At 53.2% G+C, this 16,717-nt stretch overlaps 2 protein-coding genes across 2 annotated transcripts in view; one reads left to right on the plus strand and one right to left on the minus strand.

The window, feature by feature from the left end:
• Window positions 1-765: 765 nt before the first annotated feature.
• On the plus strand, window positions 766-7,828 carry LOC122548047 (transmembrane 9 superfamily member 1-like; the record flags this gene model as incomplete). The annotated part of the gene is made up of 4 exons (XM_043686612.1): window positions 766-1,062; window positions 2,031-2,304; window positions 4,603-5,002; window positions 7,345-7,828. Coding segments are annotated over 3 exons (965 nt in total), but the record flags the coding sequence as incomplete, so codon positions are not given.
• Window positions 7,829-8,175: 347 nt separating this feature from the next.
• mdp1 (magnesium dependent phosphatase 1) overlaps window positions 8,176-16,717 on the minus strand; it is a 14,720-nt gene continuing 6,178 nt past the window's right edge. Inside the window, exons 3-5 of the mRNA XM_043686611.1 lie at window positions 10,053-10,264; window positions 9,792-9,877; window positions 8,176-8,843 (exon numbers count right to left, since the gene is read on the minus strand). Of these exons, the coding sequence (XP_043542546.1) occupies window positions 8,749-8,843; window positions 9,792-9,877; window positions 10,053-10,264 (393 nt within the window). The 3' untranslated portion in view covers window positions 8,176-8,748. The remainder of the gene's footprint in view (window positions 8,844-9,791; window positions 9,878-10,052; window positions 10,265-16,717) is intronic.

Here is a 16,717-nt window from a genome sequence, read left to right on the forward strand (position 1 = left end):
ACAATTTAGCATGGCCAATTCACCTGACCTGCACATCCCTGGGCACTACGGGTAATTTAGCATGGCCAATCCACCCTAATCTGCACATCTTTGGACTGTGGGAGGAAACTGGAGCACCCATGCAGACATGGGGAGAATGTGCAAGCTCCACACAGACAGTTGCCTGAGACTGGAATCGAACCTGGGACCCTGGCGCTGTGAGGCAGCAGTACTAACCACTGAGCCACCGTGCTGCCCCATATGAACCTCTAAGGTCACCCCTCCTGCCTCTGATGCTCCAGGGAAAACAGCCCCAGCCTGTTCAGCCTCTCCCTGTAGCTCAAACCCTCCAACATCCTTGTAAATCTTTTCTGAGCCCTTTAAAGTATTGCAACATCCTTCCGATAGGAAGGACACCGGAATTGAATGCAATATTCCAGAAGGGACCTCGGCAGTGTCCAGTACAGGCATGGGTTGGATCAAAGCGTCGGTATCTGTGCTGTATACCTGTGTAACCAGACAGGGCAAACACAGGAAGGATGTTCCCCGGTGACCGGGGAGAGTCAGGTGGGGGGGTGGCATCACTGTCCAAGGTCAGACTGAGATGGAGACATGTCGTCTTCTGTCCCCCTCTTCTCCCCCCCCCCAAGAGAGCGGGAGGGAAATCTCCGTCATGGAAAGGGGTCAGGGGTGGGGTGTTTTCAGGCCGACGTTTGGCGCGGTTCTCGGCAGGGCGAGAGAATGTTGACTATAATGATGGGTGGTGATAGTATTTGAGGCTCAAAGGGTCGAGTGGCCGGTTGCTGCTCCTGTTTTCTCCGTTTACTGCTGTGCGTGCCCGTCCGGTCTTTGGCAAGTGGCTGAGTGATGGGACACCCCTCTCCGTTTCCCCTGCAGGCATCATCATCATGGCGCTGCTGGGCATGTTCAACGTCCACCGACACGGGGCCATCAACTCGGCCGCCATTCTCCTGTACGCCCTGACCTGCTGCATCGCCGGCTACGTCTCCAGCAACTTCTACCGCAAGATCGGGGGCGAGCGCTGGGTGTGGAACATCGTCCTCACCACCAGCCTCTTCTCGGGTGAGCGCTCGGAGGCCGGGCGGGGGGCGGGGGGCGAGGGGTGGGGTGCGTAACCTGAGGCAGGGGATGATGGGCAACGGGAGGAGAGAGAGCGCCGTGCCAACTGGGGAATGGAACCGAGGGGCTCGCGGGTGCAGAGAAGGCGGGCACAGCGACACGGGGATTCCAAAAGCAGAGTGTGTTGGGCTGGGCAGAGCAGGTGCCTGAACAGACTGAGATGTATTTTCCCTGGAGCGTCGGAGATTGAGGGGTGACCTTAGGGGGCAATGAGTAGGGTGTATTTTTTTTTTATTCCCCCTGGGGCAGGATAAACTATAGGGCGTAGGTTAAAGGTGAGCGGTGGAAGATTTAAAAGGGACCTGAGGGGCAACTTTTTCACCCAGAGGGTGGTGCTTGTGTGGAATGAGCTGCCAGAGGAAGTGGTGGAGGCTGGTACAATGACAGCATTTAAAAGGTGGATGGGAACGGGATAAGGGCCAAGTATTGGCAAGTGGGAGTAGATTAGGATAGGGATATCTGGGTCAGCACCGACATGCTGTACAACTGTAAATGGGACTGGATTGGGTTAGGGGTGTCTGGGTCAGCACGGACGGGTTGGGCCGAAGGGCCTGTTTCCGTGCTGTATGACTGTAAATGGGACTGGATTGGGTTGGGGGTGTCTGGGTCAGCACGGACGGGTTGGGCCGAAGGGCCTGTTTCCGTGCTGTCTGACTGTAAATGGGACTGGATTGGGTTGGGGGTGTCTGGGTCAGCACGGACGGGTTGGGCCGAAGGGCCTGTTTCCGTGCTGTACGACTGTAAATGGGACTGGATTGGGTTGGGGGTGTCTGGGTCAGCACGGACGGGTTGGGCCGAAGGGCCTGTTTCCGTGCTGTATGACTGTAAATGGCACTGGATTGGGTTGGGGGTGTCTGGGTCAGCACGGACGCTAAGATCCCGTCTGTCTCCTTCCCCCCCCGCTCCCCCAGCCCCGTTCTTCCTGACCTGGAGCGTGATCAACACGGTGCACTGGGCCAACGGCTCGACCCACGCCCTGCCGCTCACCACCATCCTGCTGCTGCTCACCGTCTGGCTGCTGGTGGGCTTCCCGCTCACCGTCATCGGCGGCATCTTCGGCAAGAACAGCGCCGCCGGCTTCGACGCCCCGTGCCGCACCAAGAACATCGCCCGCGAGATCCCGCCGCAGCCCTGGTACAAGAGCGTGCTCGTCCACATGACCATCGGCGGCTTCCTGCCCTTCAGGTGGGTGGCGGCGGGGGCAGTCTCCGGGACCGGCGCCACCAGTGGCGGGATGTTGGGGCTGCAGTACTGTCGGGGGAGGGGGGGGGGGGCCTGTGAAGTGTCTCTGGGCGTGGTGCTGCCTGTGGCAGGAGGGCCCTGCGTGGTGTCTGTGGGCATGGCGCCGGGCGTGGGGGGGGGGGTAGGTTGGCGGCCCTGCGTGGTGTCTCCGGGAGTGCCATCACCAGTGGCAGGAGGTCAGGACTGCAGTGCTGGTAGGGGGGTCCTGAGGGTGTGTCTCTGGGAGTGGCGCCGCATGTGGCGGGAGGTCAGGACTGCAGCTCGGCGTGATTCTAGATCTCGGACAGCCCCACCTGGGCCAGGGGCTGGTTTTGTGCGAAAGTCACTGGGGGCTGGTCGTCCAGGGCTAAAGGTGGTGGGAAGACAAGTTCACACCCCGGCATTGCCCCCAGTGGATGTGTCGAAAAGCACAGCAGGTCAGGCAGCATCCACAGGAGTGGGAGAGTCTGTTTCGTGCACCAGCCCTTGCTGATGAAGAGCGTATGTCCGAAATGTCGCCCCTCCTGCTCCCAGTCTCTCCAGCATCTGCGGTCCTCGCTTTGTCCCATAAATTGGATGGCGAAACCTGAAGTCGGAGGTCGGTTTCAGTCTGTGAAAATCAAATTGTCACCAAAAAAAATAAACCCTCTGCCGGGTTGACTGTTGCGCTTCAGTGAAGACTGCAGGTGCTGGGGACCCGCGTCGAGAGGTGCGGTGCTGGAAAAAACACAGCAGGCCAGGCAGCATCCGAGGAGCCCGAAACGTCGATTCTCCTGCTCCTCGGATGCTGCCTGGCCTGCTGTGTTTTTCCAGCACCGCACTTCTCAACTCTGTTGTGCTTCAGTGATGGAAACGTGGCGTCCCTGTCCACAAGAACGTGAGGTGCAGGGGTCAGCCTCTTCCGCCCAATAATATGGTGGCTGGTCTTGTACGTGGATCCAGCTCCATTTACCCGCCCGCTCACCATAACCCTTCATTCCTTCACTACTCAAAACTCTTTGCCGTAAAAACGTCCAACGAGGAGACCTCCGCTGTTTCCCTGGGCGGGGAGTTTCACAGATTCACGACCTCTTGGGTGAAGAGGTTTCTCCTCAACTCTGTCCGAAATCTGCGCTCCCCCCCCTCACTTATTTTGAGGCCGTGCCTCCCTCGTTCTGGTTTCACACGCTATTGGAAACAAGCTCCCTCCTTCCACCTTATCTCCTCCCTCCATAATTTTATAGGTTTCGATAAGATCTTGCTGTCATCCACCTAAATTCTGATAGTCTGGATCTCCATGTGACTCCAAACCCCACAGGGTTGTGGTCAACTGTTATGACTGTAGTGCCCAGGGGTGTGCAGGTTAGGGAGGATTGGCCGTGCTAAATTACCCATAGTGCCCAGGGATGTGCAGGTTAGGGAGGATTGGCCCTGCTAAATTACCCATAGTGCCCAGGGATGTGCAGGTTAGGGTGGATTGGCCATGCTAAATTACCCATAGTGCCCAGGGATGTGTAGGTCAGGGTGGATTGGCTATGCTAAATTACCCATAGTGCCCAGGGATGTGTAGGTCAGGGTGGATTGGCCATAGATAAATGCAGGGTTTATAGGGATGGGGGATGCTCTTTGGCGGGTCGATGTGGACAAGATGGGCCGAATGGCTTGTTTCCACACTGTCGGGACTCTGTGATGTTGAGGTCTCCTGCCCCGAGATGGGCCACGCACCCTCGGTTACCAGTGAGAGTGCTGGAGCCTCCTGGGTATGCACTGCAGCAGCACCACCTTCCTGACCCACCCACCCCCGGGACATGGGTGGGAAAATGGCATTATGGTAGAATATGACCCTTCGCTGAGTGTAGAGGGGCTGAACGGCCACACCCCAAACGTCTGTTTCAAACATGCACCCTCTCTCGGTTTTTGGATTCAGGGGTTGTGGCGCAGTAACAGATTTGGGAGTATGGGCCGAGGAGGCAATCATTTGCCCCTTAGGTGCGTGTCCAGTTCCAGTTGCCCTGTTCCAGGTAATATTAATCTGGAGGGGATTCGGAAGAGGTTTCCCAGGGTGTTGCTGGGAACAGAGGGCTCTGGTTACAAGGAGAGGCTGAGCTGCCTGTGGATGTGGACAAGGATGTGGACAGGGAAAGGTTTGGGAGGGGAGAGTGTGGGCCAGGAGCAGGCAGTTGGGGACTGGTCACGTTTGGGGTGTGGGTCAGCCCTGGGCTCGGAAGGGTCTGTTTCCGCGCTGTGTGACACTCTCTCTCATTCCCCCCCCCTCCCATGCAGTGCTATCTCGGTTGAGCTGTACTACATCTTTGCCACCGTGTGGGGGCGCGAGCAGTACACACTCTACGGGATCCTCTTCGTTGTCTTCGCCATCCTGCTGAGCGTCAGCGCCTGCATCTCCATTGCCCTGACCTACTTCCAGCTGTCCAGTGAGGATTACCGCTGGTGGTGGCGCTCCGTCCTCAGCACCGGCTCCACCGGCTGCTTCATGTTCCTCTACTCTGTCTTCTACTACTTCAAGCGCTCCAACATGTCCGGCACCGTGCAGACGCTGGAGTTCTTCGGCTACTCCATCCTCACCTGCTACGTCTTCTTCCTCATGCTGGGCTCGGTCTCCTTCTTCGCCTCGCTGCAGTTCATCCGCTACATCTACGTCAACCTCAAGATGGACTGACCTCAGGTAATGCCCCCTCCCCCACTGTTCATCCACACCCCCAGCACTTGATGCTGCACTCCCCCCACGTATGAGACTTGATCCTGAATCTGTTCATTGTGATAGACTGGGGGTGGGGGGAGGGGCTGAATGGCCTCCTGCTGTTCCTGTGTGACAGTATGGAGGAGGGGAGTGGCTGAATAGCCTCCTGTTCCTATGTGACAGGCTGGAGGAGGGAGGGGTTAATGGCCTGCTGTTCCTGTGTGACTGGCTGGAGGAGGGAGGGGCTGAATGGCCTCCTGTTCCTCTGTGACAGGCTGGAGGAGGGAGGGGCTGAATGGCCTCCTGCTGTTCCTGTGTGACAGTATGGAGGAGGGGAAGGGCTGAATAGCCGCCTGCTGTTCCCGTGTGACAGGCTGGAGGAGGGAGGGGCTGAATGGCCTCCTGCTGTTCCTATGTGACAGGCTGGAGGAGGGAGGGGCTGAATGGCCTCCTGTTGTTCCTGTGTGACAGTATGGAGGAGGGGAGGGGCTGAATAGCCTCCTGTTCCTATGTGACAGGCTGGAGGAGGGAGGGGCTGAATGGCCTCCTGCTGTTCCTGTGTGACAGGCTGGAGGAGGGAGGGGCTGAATAGCCTCCTGCTGTTCCTGTGTAACAGGCTGGAGGAGGGAGGGGCTGAATGGCCTCCTGCTGTTCCTGTGTGACAGGCTGGAGGAGGGAGGGGCTGAATGGCCTCCTGCTGTGTCCGTGTGACAGGCTGGAGGAGGGAGGGGCTGAATGGCCTCCTGCTGTTCCTGTGACACAGGCTGGAGGAGGGAGGGGCTGAGTGGCCTCCTGCTGTTCCTGTGACACAGGCTGGAGGAGGGAGGGGCTGAGTGGCCTCCTGCTGTTCCCGGCTGGAGCTTGAGCAGTAGGGAGCTGTGCTCAAGAGCTGGGTCCAGAGGGTCCGAACGTGTGAATACCCACAGATCAGAAATCCGGCATTACCATCTCAGTAACCTGGAGAAAGTAGACTTGACAGTCCCCAGACGGTGGGGTTGGGGAGATGGAGAGGGGGGACACAAGGCAGTCCCAGGGGACCATCCCACTCCACGCAGCCCTCATACTCTGTCTGTATCTGTTACCTCGTGAACCAGGTCCGACGGATGGAATCGACTGGGGCCAGGGAATCAGTGCTCACTGTGGGTGTGTGTACACAGGGACAAGGTTCCCTCACCCTACCCGTGGCTGACAGCAACGACGTGTGTGAAATGGTCTCTCGCCAATTTGATTGAGTTTTATTTTTGGAAGGGGTGAGCAAGTTGATACATGAAGGCAGAGCGTGCAGACTGGTTAGTAAAGGATAGATCGCGCGAGCTGCAGGGAGAGCTAGCCAATTGGGTATGAATTCAGCTTGAAGGTAGGAGATGAGAGTGGTGTTGGTGCGCCCCGAGGGATCAAAGCGACTTGAATGTGAATATCGCAGCAGTTTGCAGGTGACGCCAAACTCTGAGCGGTAGTGGACGGCGAAGATTACCTGTTAGTACAACTGGACCTTGGTCAGATTGGTCCCTGTGGGGCGGGTGGAGTTGAATTCCGATGAATGCAAGGTGTTGTGTTGTATTGGTGAGACTAACCAGAGCAGCTATTTGTAAGGTCCTGGGGAGTGTTGCTGAACAGAGAGACCTTGGAGTGCAGGTTCATAGCTCCTTGCAAGTGGATAGGATAGTGAAGGAGGCGTTTGGTATGCTTTCCTTTATTGGTCAGAGTATTGAGCACAGGAGTTGGGAGGTCAGGTTGTGGCTGTACTGGCCACTGTAGAATACTGCGTTCAATTCTAATTGCCCTTGTATAGGGAGAATGAACTGGAAAGGATGCAGGGAGGATTTCCAAGCACATTATCAAGGCTGGGGCTGTTTTCCCTGGAGTGTCGGAGGCTGAGGGGTGATCTCATAGAGAGGTTAATAAAATCCTGAGGGGGCATGGATAGGGTAAATAGCCAAGGTCTTTTTTTTTCCCAGGGTACGGGAGTGCAGAACTAAAGGCTTCAGGGTGAGAAGGGAAAGTTTTAAGAGGGACATGAGAGGTAAGTTTGTGTACGGAGCAAACCGCGTGAGGGAGTGGTAAATGCAGATCCAGTTAGATTTACAAGGCATTTGGGCAAGTACGTGAAAAGGAGAAGGCTGAGAGGGGGATACAGGCAGGAACTGACCTACCTCTCACTTGGCGTGTGTCAGAACACTGATCTTGGAGGGGGAGGTTTATGAGGAAGATCAGTGAAGGCAAGTTTGGGACGGGACGGGGTGGGGGGGCAAGCTCTAATTGGTAGTCTTCCAAAGCAAAAACCTTTGACCGCTGTGTGTGTGTCTCTCTCTCTCTCTCTGTCTCAGAGGCAATGAGTAAATCTGGGAGCGCCCCCACCCACCAAGGGGAGCATCTCGCGCGCGCACACAGCCGAGGGAGCGCCTCCAGCTGCGGAACGTTCCGGAATTCACGGCCACCGGGATCGTCGCCCCAGCGAGCGTGCAGCCAGGCGCACGGTGTAATATATGTAACATTATAAATACGATACAATGAGGGATGTGAAATTTTATACGCTGTAGACGGCTTGTAAATTGGGTTTTGCGTGTTTTTTTTTTTTTACAGCCAAGTGCCATTCTCCTGTTGTGCATCCTTCTCGTCGCAATCTGAAATTTAACTTTTAATTTAATCCCGTCCCGGATTTTGATTTCCAAACCAGGACACAGGTATTTGCTTCTGGGAAATGGAACACAGCATCCCCGAATCTCTCCTCCCCTCCCTTCCTCGTGTCTCTCCCTGCGCCTGTTCTTTTGTCTTTTATCACTAATAATTAAAAAAAAATATTAATTTTCACTCTTGGCTGTGTGTGGGTGCATGAACGTGCTGGATAACTGTGTGGGGATTGCCGCCCTAAATTCCTCCACCGCCGACCCCAGTTGGCTTTGAACACACGACAGGGACACGATGATGGGTCAGGCTGAACCCTGTGCCCCTCGCTGTGTCTCACACAGTGGAGAAGATTGGTTCAATGACCCCTCTTACCGAGAGCTGGGGTGTTTTACAGAACAGGGGCTCTGGAGTGCTGCGCCTCCAATTCAGGGTAAATAAGGGACTTGAACACAGTTGGCCCACTCCGACGTTCAATTCTACATTCTTGCATATCTCCCCTCCACCCCACCCCTGCCATGAAGAACTACATCGACCCTTAGAAATATTTATTTTGTCACATATCAGTTGCCTTCTGCAGAAACTGAACGCCAAGGAATGTCAACACCCTGAGAAACAGTTTCTCGCCTGTTTTAAATGCCACACCCTCATTTTTAAACTGTGACCCCTCATCGCACGCATCAGTCCACTGCCCCTTCTCCGAGCTCCCTCCAACACACTGAATATCCTCACGGTACCGCGCACTGAGCTCGAGAACGACAGACAGATTAAGTCAATCTGCAGAGCAGAGCGATTTCCGTAACAGGCCACTGAGGAGCAGAAGGTTTCCCTGACTGGTCGTCTCAACCCCAAATTTCAACGCTGCTGCTGCTTTTTTTTCCTCTCTGTCTGCCGCTCTCTTCTCAATCTCGGGACAGTTTGCGTTCGAGAGAGAGAGAGCGAGCGAGCTTTCAAAAAGCTCAGCAGAAGGAGACGAGTTTTAAAAGGGTTTACACGCACCGAACAGAACAGCTCGTGGGTCGCTCGGATTCCAGTGCAGGTTCATAAGTATTGTATAAACAAGCCACCCCCACCCCACCCACCACCACTTCGCTCCAATGCAGGTCTCAGCTGCGGCTCTCCTGATCGTGTGCAAACTTTGCCAGACCCTCCTGCAGCAGTTTCAGGGTCATCCCATTCTGGACCAGGATGCAGAGTACACCTGGGGGGTAACAAAAAAAACAGGGGGAGCACGTCACTCTCAGACGGAGAGGCAGAACAACCGGAAGCAGAGGAGTCCCAGAATATTCTAGTGTCCCCATGTGGCTGTGTGGGTTTGCTCCGGGTGCTCTGGTTTCCTCCCACAGTCCAAAGATGTGCAGGTCAGGGAGGATTGGCCATGCTAAATTACCCACAGTGTTAAATGGGTCCAGGTGGGTTACTCTTCGGAGGGTCGGTGTGGACTGGTTGGGAGGAAGGGCCTGTTTCCACACTCGGAATCTAATCTAGGAAACAGCCACAGGGATAGTGGAAACACTGGTAAACGTCCTGAGATTTTGTAGAAGTCCCAGAAGATTGGAAAAATGCCCACGAATCGCCTTCATTTAAGAAACGGGAAGTCGACAAAATACAACTAACTCCAGGTCATCAGCTCAACGACTGTTGGAAGGGGTAGGTAAAGGAGGAGCAGTAGATGTAATATATTTGGATCATTCATGATGTGGAGATGCCAGTGTTGGACTGGGGTGGACAAAGTTTAAAAAATGGCACAACACCGGGTTTAACGGGAAGCACACTAGCTTTTGGAGCGCAGATGGTTGACAACTGGATATGTGAATCAGGTGATATAAGAGCCCACGGTGTGGAAGGTAGTCGATTAGCATGGTCAGAGAATTAGATAACAAATACGAGAGAGAGTCCAGAGATGGAATGCATTTTCAGGAGAGCTGAACTGGTGGAATACTTGACCGCAGGGGGGCTCTTGGAGTGGGGCATTAAGGGTATTGAAGGCTGAGACAGATTTTTAATCATGAAGGGAATGGTGTTAATCAGGGAAAGGCAGGAAAGTTGGGGTGGACGATTGTCAGGAAGGGGAAGACAGGGGAGCACAGATTAGGTCTCTGTAGCAGGATTGACGGTTCCAGAGGGAACAACAGTGCCCATCATTCACCTAATTTCCCGACATCCACAATGTTCCGGGGTTCGTCATCGAAGAAGATCATCTCTGAGAACTGGGTTCTGGTAGCCTGGTTGATCCTGTGTGACAGAACATGAGTAGAGTGAGACAGAGGGGATGCAGGGCTGGGACAGGCAAGGGTGGGGGAAAGAGGAGGGGAGGGGGAGCAGGGCTGGGACAGACAGAGAGCAGAGCCCAAAGTCGGGGCTGAGGAGGTGGTGAGGGAGAGCAGAATCCAAAGGGGTGCACACCTACCTTGTGAAGTGAGTGACCTTTGACCCTGGGTATATTTCTTTTTGGATGAAGTAGGAGTCCAGCTTGAAGAGATTCAGCAGCTGATTGGCTCCTGCCACTTCACCGGTGCTGGGGAGGGTGCAAGAGAAAGCAGACTGAGGTGTGTCTCGGGGGCTGATACAAACCGATAGGAGCACCGCGCAATCCCCAGGTACGGACTTTGTATATTTACCCTATCCATGCCCCCTCTCATGACTTTATAAACCTTTTGGATGTAGGTTTGCTCGCTGAGCTGGAAGGACTTTAACAAACACTACATTGGACAAGCAGGCAGAAAACTAGCCACCAGGATACATGAACACCAACCCGCCACAAAAAGACAAGACCCTCTGTCACTAGTATGCTCACGTACGGATTAGGAAGGTCGCCATTTTGACTGGGACAAGCCAAACAGAGTCACGCACGAGAATTCCTAGAAGCATGGCATTCCAACCAAACCTCTACCGACAAACACATCGAGTTAGACCCCATTTACCACCCCCTGCGAAAAGGAAAAGGAAGTGACTTCACCACAGCAAAAGACATCACCAACCCAAAGAAACCCAAACATATAAATAGAAAGCAGGAATCGGCAGCAGTGCTTCACCTGAGGCCCACTGAAGATGTTACCTAGTAGGGTGACGAAACGTCTGGAAGTGAACCTTCCAGCTCATCGAGCAAACCCAAATCTAGAACCTCAACCTGAGCTACAAGTCTTCTCAAAACTCGCTAAAATTTTATAAACCTCTATAAGGTCACCCCCTCAGCCTCCGACGCTCCAGGGAAAACAGCCCCAGCCTGTTCAGCCTCTCCCTGTAGCTCAAACCCTCCGACCCTGGCAACATCCTTGTAAATCTTTTCTGAACCCTTTCAAGTTTCACAACATCTTTCCGATAGGAAGGAGACCAGAATTGCACGCAATATTCCAACAGTGGCCCTAACCAATGTCCTGTATAGCCGCAACCTGACCTCCCAACTCCTGTACTCAATACTCTGACCAATAAAGGAAAGCATACCAAACGCCTCCTTCACTATCCTATCTACCTGCGACTCCACTTTCAAGGAGCTATGAACCTGCACTCCAAGGTCTCTTTGTTCAGCAACACTCCCTAGGACCTTACCATTAAGTGTATAAGTCCTGCTAAGATTTGCTTTCCCAAAATGCAGCACCTCGCATTTATCGGAATTAAACTCCATCTGCCACTTATCTGGGAGTTCCAGGCCAGCATTTATTGCTCAACTCTAAGTGCCCAGAGGGCAGTTAAGAGTGAACCGCATTGTCTCAGCCAGACCAAGGTAAGGGTGGCAGTTTCCTTCCCTGAGGGACAATAATGAGCCAGATGGGTTTTTCCTGACAAATCGACAATGGTCATCTTTCGACTCTTAATTCCACATCTTTAATGAATTCAAGTTCCACCATTGGCCGTGACAGGATTTGAACCCAGGTCCCCGGAACGTCACCTGGGTCTCTGAGGACGGGCCGTTAAACGTCTTCACTCGAGGAATTATGGGATAGGGGGAGCGCGCGGGCAAGTGGCGTTGAAACACCCATCAGCCATGATTTGGATGGCGGAGTGGACTCGTTGGGCCGAACGGCCTTACCTCCACTCCGCTGCCGTATGCTCTACTTGTTAGAATCTAGATCCGACAAGACACGTATAAAATTCCGTAGACAAGATGGAAGCGGGGAGCTGGTTTCCACTGGCGGGTGAAACCAGAACAAAGGGGGTTCGGCCTCAAAACGAAGGAGAGCAGATTGAGGAGGAACTTCTTCTCCCAGAGGCTGGTGAATCTGTGGAATTCCCCTGCCCGGCGAGACAGCTGAGGCCCCCTCGTCGGATGTTTTTGAGGCGCAGATAGGTTTTGGAACAGTGAAGGAATGAAGGGTTCGGGTGCGAGCGGGCAGGTAAGTGGAGCTCGAGGCCACAAAACGATCAGCCACCGTCTTATCGAAGGGGGTGGAGCGAGACCGCCCCTTTGCCGGTTATGGTGCCAGGCCCCCTCAGAACTCTGATGCTCAACACCTTTGGGGGGGAGGGGGGGGCTGTGTACACGTGTGTGTCGGTGCACGGGCACGCGAGTGTTAGCTTGTATTGACACACGCGGAGTCGGACAGACCCTTCGGGCCCAACCAGTCCGTGTCGACCCTCCTCCCAAACTAAACCGGTCCCACCTGCCCACTCCCGGCCTGTATCCCTCCAAACCTTTCCCTGTTCACCAACTTATCCGAATGTCATTTCAATGTTGTAACAATACCCACTTCCTCACAAAGTTCATTCCAAACACAAACCCATTCTCTGTGTAAAATGTTGCCCCCCTCGTGTCTTTTTTAAATCTTTCCCTTCTCACCTTAAAAATACATCCCCTCGTCTTGAAATCCCCCACCCCAGGGAAAAGACTTCACCTGTTTACCCTATTCATGCCCCCTCGTGATTTTGTAAACCTCTAAGGTCCCCCCTCAGCCTCCGACGCTCCAGGGAAAACAGCCCCAGCCTGTTCAGCCTCTCCCTGTAGCTCAAACCCTCCAACCCTGGCAACATCCTTGTAAATCTTTTCTGAGCCCTTTCAAGTTTCACAACATCTTTCCGATAGGAAGGAGACCAGAATTGCACGCGATATTCCAATTGGTCCTAACCAATGTCCTGTACAGCCGCAACCTGACCTCCCAACTCCTTACTCAATACTCTGATCAATAAAGGAAAGCATACCAAACACCTCCTTCACTATCCTATCTATCTGCGACTCCACTTTCAAGGAGTTATGAACCTGCACTCCAAGGCCTCTTTGTTCAGCAACACTCCCTAGGACCTGACCATTAAGTATGGTAAGCCTCTTACGCCAGCTTCTCCTTATAAAAAAAAGCCCCAGCTTCTTATAACTCAAGCCCTCCATTCCCGGCAACTTCCCGTTAAATCTCTCCTGAACCCTCTCCTCAATCTCCTTCCTGTAATAGGGCGACTGGAACTGGACACGGTACTCCAGACGAAGCCTCACCAACGTCCTGTACAACCCCAAGTGCCTTCTTAACCTCCCTCTCCTCGCGTTTACCTGTGACGCAGACTTCAACGATTGATGAACCTGAATCCCTCGGTCTCTCTGTTCTACAGCACTACCCAAGGCCCTGGATCCCATGTGATCTAATGTTACTACCACTTGTCAAAAGCTTTACTAAAGTTGAAGTAAACGACGTCTACTTCTCTGCCCTCATCTGGTTACTTCCTCAAAAGAAAAACTCGACTTGTTGAGTTGGTGAGACACCATTTCCCCTTGCTCAAAACTGGGCTGGCTATCCCTAATCACTCCCCGCCTCTCCAAATGATGGTCGATGTTATCTGTCCAAATCACTTTGAAACAACGTACCCACCACCGAAGCTAGACTCGCAGGTCTATAGTTCCCAGGCTTCCCCTTACATCTCTTCTTAAACAAAGTCACAGCGTTAGCCGCTCCCCACTCATGTGGGGCCTCACCTGTGTTGTGGATGACACAAATCTTGATGCAGAGGGAGCCCCTCAGTTTCCTCCCTAACTTCCTCCCCACAGCGGCCTGGCACACACCAGATCAGATCCGGGAGATTTAACCACCATTATAACGTTCTAAGACCTTGCCCTGCCGTCAATGTGAGCCGCTTTCAAAATATCAACATTTATATTCCCCCCCACCACAGAGTTCTGTGGCTTCCATTTCCTTGTGCACAGTAAAAACTGAGGCAAAACGCTCAGTTAATATCTTCCCCCCCCCCCCCCCGTCGTCAGCACAAAGGATAACTTCCAAAACTCGGAGGGAGGTGAGAGAACTGGTGTCCGTCCCACGCTCCAGCAACTTTTGTATCCTCACTGGCCGCAGGTGAGGGAAGCAGAAGGCCGGGGGAACAGTCAATGTTGTCCCATTGTTTAAAGAAGGAGAGAGGGGCGATCCAGGAAATCACAGGCCTCTGGGCCTCATGTCGGTGGTCAGGAAATTAGTGGGAAAGATTCTCAGGGACAAGATCTGTGCGCGTTTAGAAGCGAGTGGGCTCATTAGCGATAGACAGCGTGGTTTTGTGTGGGGCTGGGGGGAAGGAGGTGTGGCTCACTCAGTTGATACAGTATTTTTGTTTTGAGGAGGAAAAGGCGGTTGGTGCTGTCCACCCTCAGTAAAGCCTTTGAGTGAGGGGTGAGGAGGGGTGAGGAGGGGTGAGGGGTGAGGGGGGGGGGGTCCCTCATGGCAGACTGGTACAAAACGTGAAGTCACATGGTATCGGGGTGTGCTGGCAAGACGGACGCAGACCCGGCCAGGAGACTGATGCTGGGATACTGCGCCGAGTGATGTTCCACGGGGATCAGTGCTGGGATTCGGGAGCGACAGAAACGATTTGGAGGAAAATCGTCTAATCAGCGCAGACGATACCAAGATTGGAGGAGTTGCAGACTGCGACGAAGATGCACACGAGCTTTCGGAGCACCTCTCCTTCATCAGGCAATTGTGTAGAGTAAGATTTATTGAATTCCTACAGTGTGGAAACAGGCCCTTCAGCCCAACATGTCCACACCAACCCTCTGAACAGCAACCCACCCAGACCCGTTCCCCTATCCTACTACTTGACATTTTACCACTGACTAATCCACCCTAACCTACACATGCCTGAGCACGATGGGACAATTTAGCACGGCCAATCCACCCTAACCTGGCCACAAGGGGACTGGCTCAGGTTGTCGAGGCGGGCTGGGGGGGGGGGGTGCTGTTGGAGTTTAAAAAGAGTCGTGAGAGACGGGGCTTTCACACAGAGGGGTGGTGAGCGCCCGGAACGCGTCGTCACAGGAGGCGGTGGAAGCAGATGCAATAGCAGCATTCAAGATGCACCCGGAGGAATACATCACCAGCGAGGTAAGGGAGGGGCACGGATCCTGTAAGCGAAGACAGTTTGAGCGCGGAAGGGCAAAAGGTGTCAGTGCAAGCTTGGAGGGGCCGAAAGGACTGTTCCTGTGCCGTTCTTTGGACAAAGATGCCCTCTTGGATCCACCCTCTCTGTAGTTGCTCTTAATGTATTTGTCGAATCTCTTTGGGCTTTCTGTAATCCCATTGGCCAAGGCGCTCTCATATCATCTCTGATCTCCTTCCTAAGAATGCCCCTACACTCCTCAAGAGATTTCTTGACTCTAACCTTAATTTCTTTTTTCACCCATCGTTCTCCGATCCCCCCCCTCCCCGCCAGCTTTACCTTTCACCCTGATGGGAACGTCATGCCTTTGAACTAACTCGACCCCATCCACTACCACTGCCTGAGAAAAACAGGAAGTGACTTCACCACAGGAAGTGACATCACCAACCCAAACAGATACACAGAAAGCCAGTATTATCAGCAGTGCTTCGCCCGGAGGCCCACTGGCGAAGTTATCTAGTACGGTGACGAAACGTCTGGAGACAGACCTTCCAGCTCAGCGAGCAAACCTACATCCACAACCTCAACCTGAGCTACAAATTCAAAACTCGCTAAGATATCCTTTTACCTTCAAACCAGTCAAATCCCATCAACTTTTCAAAGTTCTTGTCTCAGAACCATTAAACTGTTGCCTTACTCCAGTTTAAGACTTCAAACTTTGTGGAATCCTAATCCTTTTCCATAACTATATTAAAACTAATAGAATTACGATCAGCAGACCCACAATGTTCCCCGACTAACATCTCAGTTACTCGCCCTGCCTGATTTCCCAAGAGGTGGTCAGGTTTTGCCCCTTCTCTAGTTGGGAGCATACACACCTTTGATTAAAGGAGATTTTCTCAGATATATTTAACAAATTCTTCAAGTTTTAACTCTATTGTAGTCCCAGTCAATGTTTAGAAAAATTAAAATCACCTACCACAAAAAGTTTGACTTGGAGGTGATGGTGTTGGACTGGGGTGGACAAAGTTAAAAAAAATCACACATCAGGTTATAGTCCAACAGGTTTGTTTGGAAGCACACGAGCTTTCGGAGCACCTCTCCTTCATCAGGCAATTGTGTAGAGTAAGATTTATCGAATTCCTACAGTGTGGAAACAGGCCCTTCAGCCCAACATGTCCACACCAACCCTCTGAACAGCAACCCACCCAGACCCGTTCCCCTATCCTACTACTTGACATTTTACCACTGACTAATCCACCCTAACCTACACATGCCTGAGCACGATGGGACAATTTAGCACGGCCAATCCACCCTAACCTGTACACGGCTGAGCACGATGGGACAATTTAGCATGGCCAATCCACCCTAACCTGCACATCCCTGGGCACTATGGGTAATTTAGCATGGCCAATCCACCCTAACCTACACACGCCTGAGCACGATGGGACAATTTAGCATGGCCAATCCACCCTAACCTACACAGCCCTGAGTACGATGGGACAATTTAGCACGGCCAATCCACCCTAACCTGCACACGGCTGAGCACGATGGGACAATTTAGCATAGCCAATCCACCCTAACCTACACAGCCCTGAGTACGATGGGACAATTTAGCACGGCCAATCCACCCTAACCTGCACACGCCTGAGCACGATGGGACAATTTAGCACGGCCAATCCACCCTAACCTACACACGCCTGAGTACGATGGGACAATTTAGCACGGCCAATCCACCCTAACCTGCACATCCCTGGGCACTATGGGTAATTTAGCACGGCCAATCCA

The sequence above is a fragment of the Chiloscyllium plagiosum genome, unplaced genomic scaffold, assembly GCF_004010195.1.
Source record: "Chiloscyllium plagiosum isolate BGI_BamShark_2017 unplaced genomic scaffold, ASM401019v2 scaf_1676, whole genome shotgun sequence".
Lineage (NCBI taxonomy): Eukaryota > Metazoa > Chordata > Chondrichthyes > Orectolobiformes > Hemiscylliidae > Chiloscyllium > Chiloscyllium plagiosum.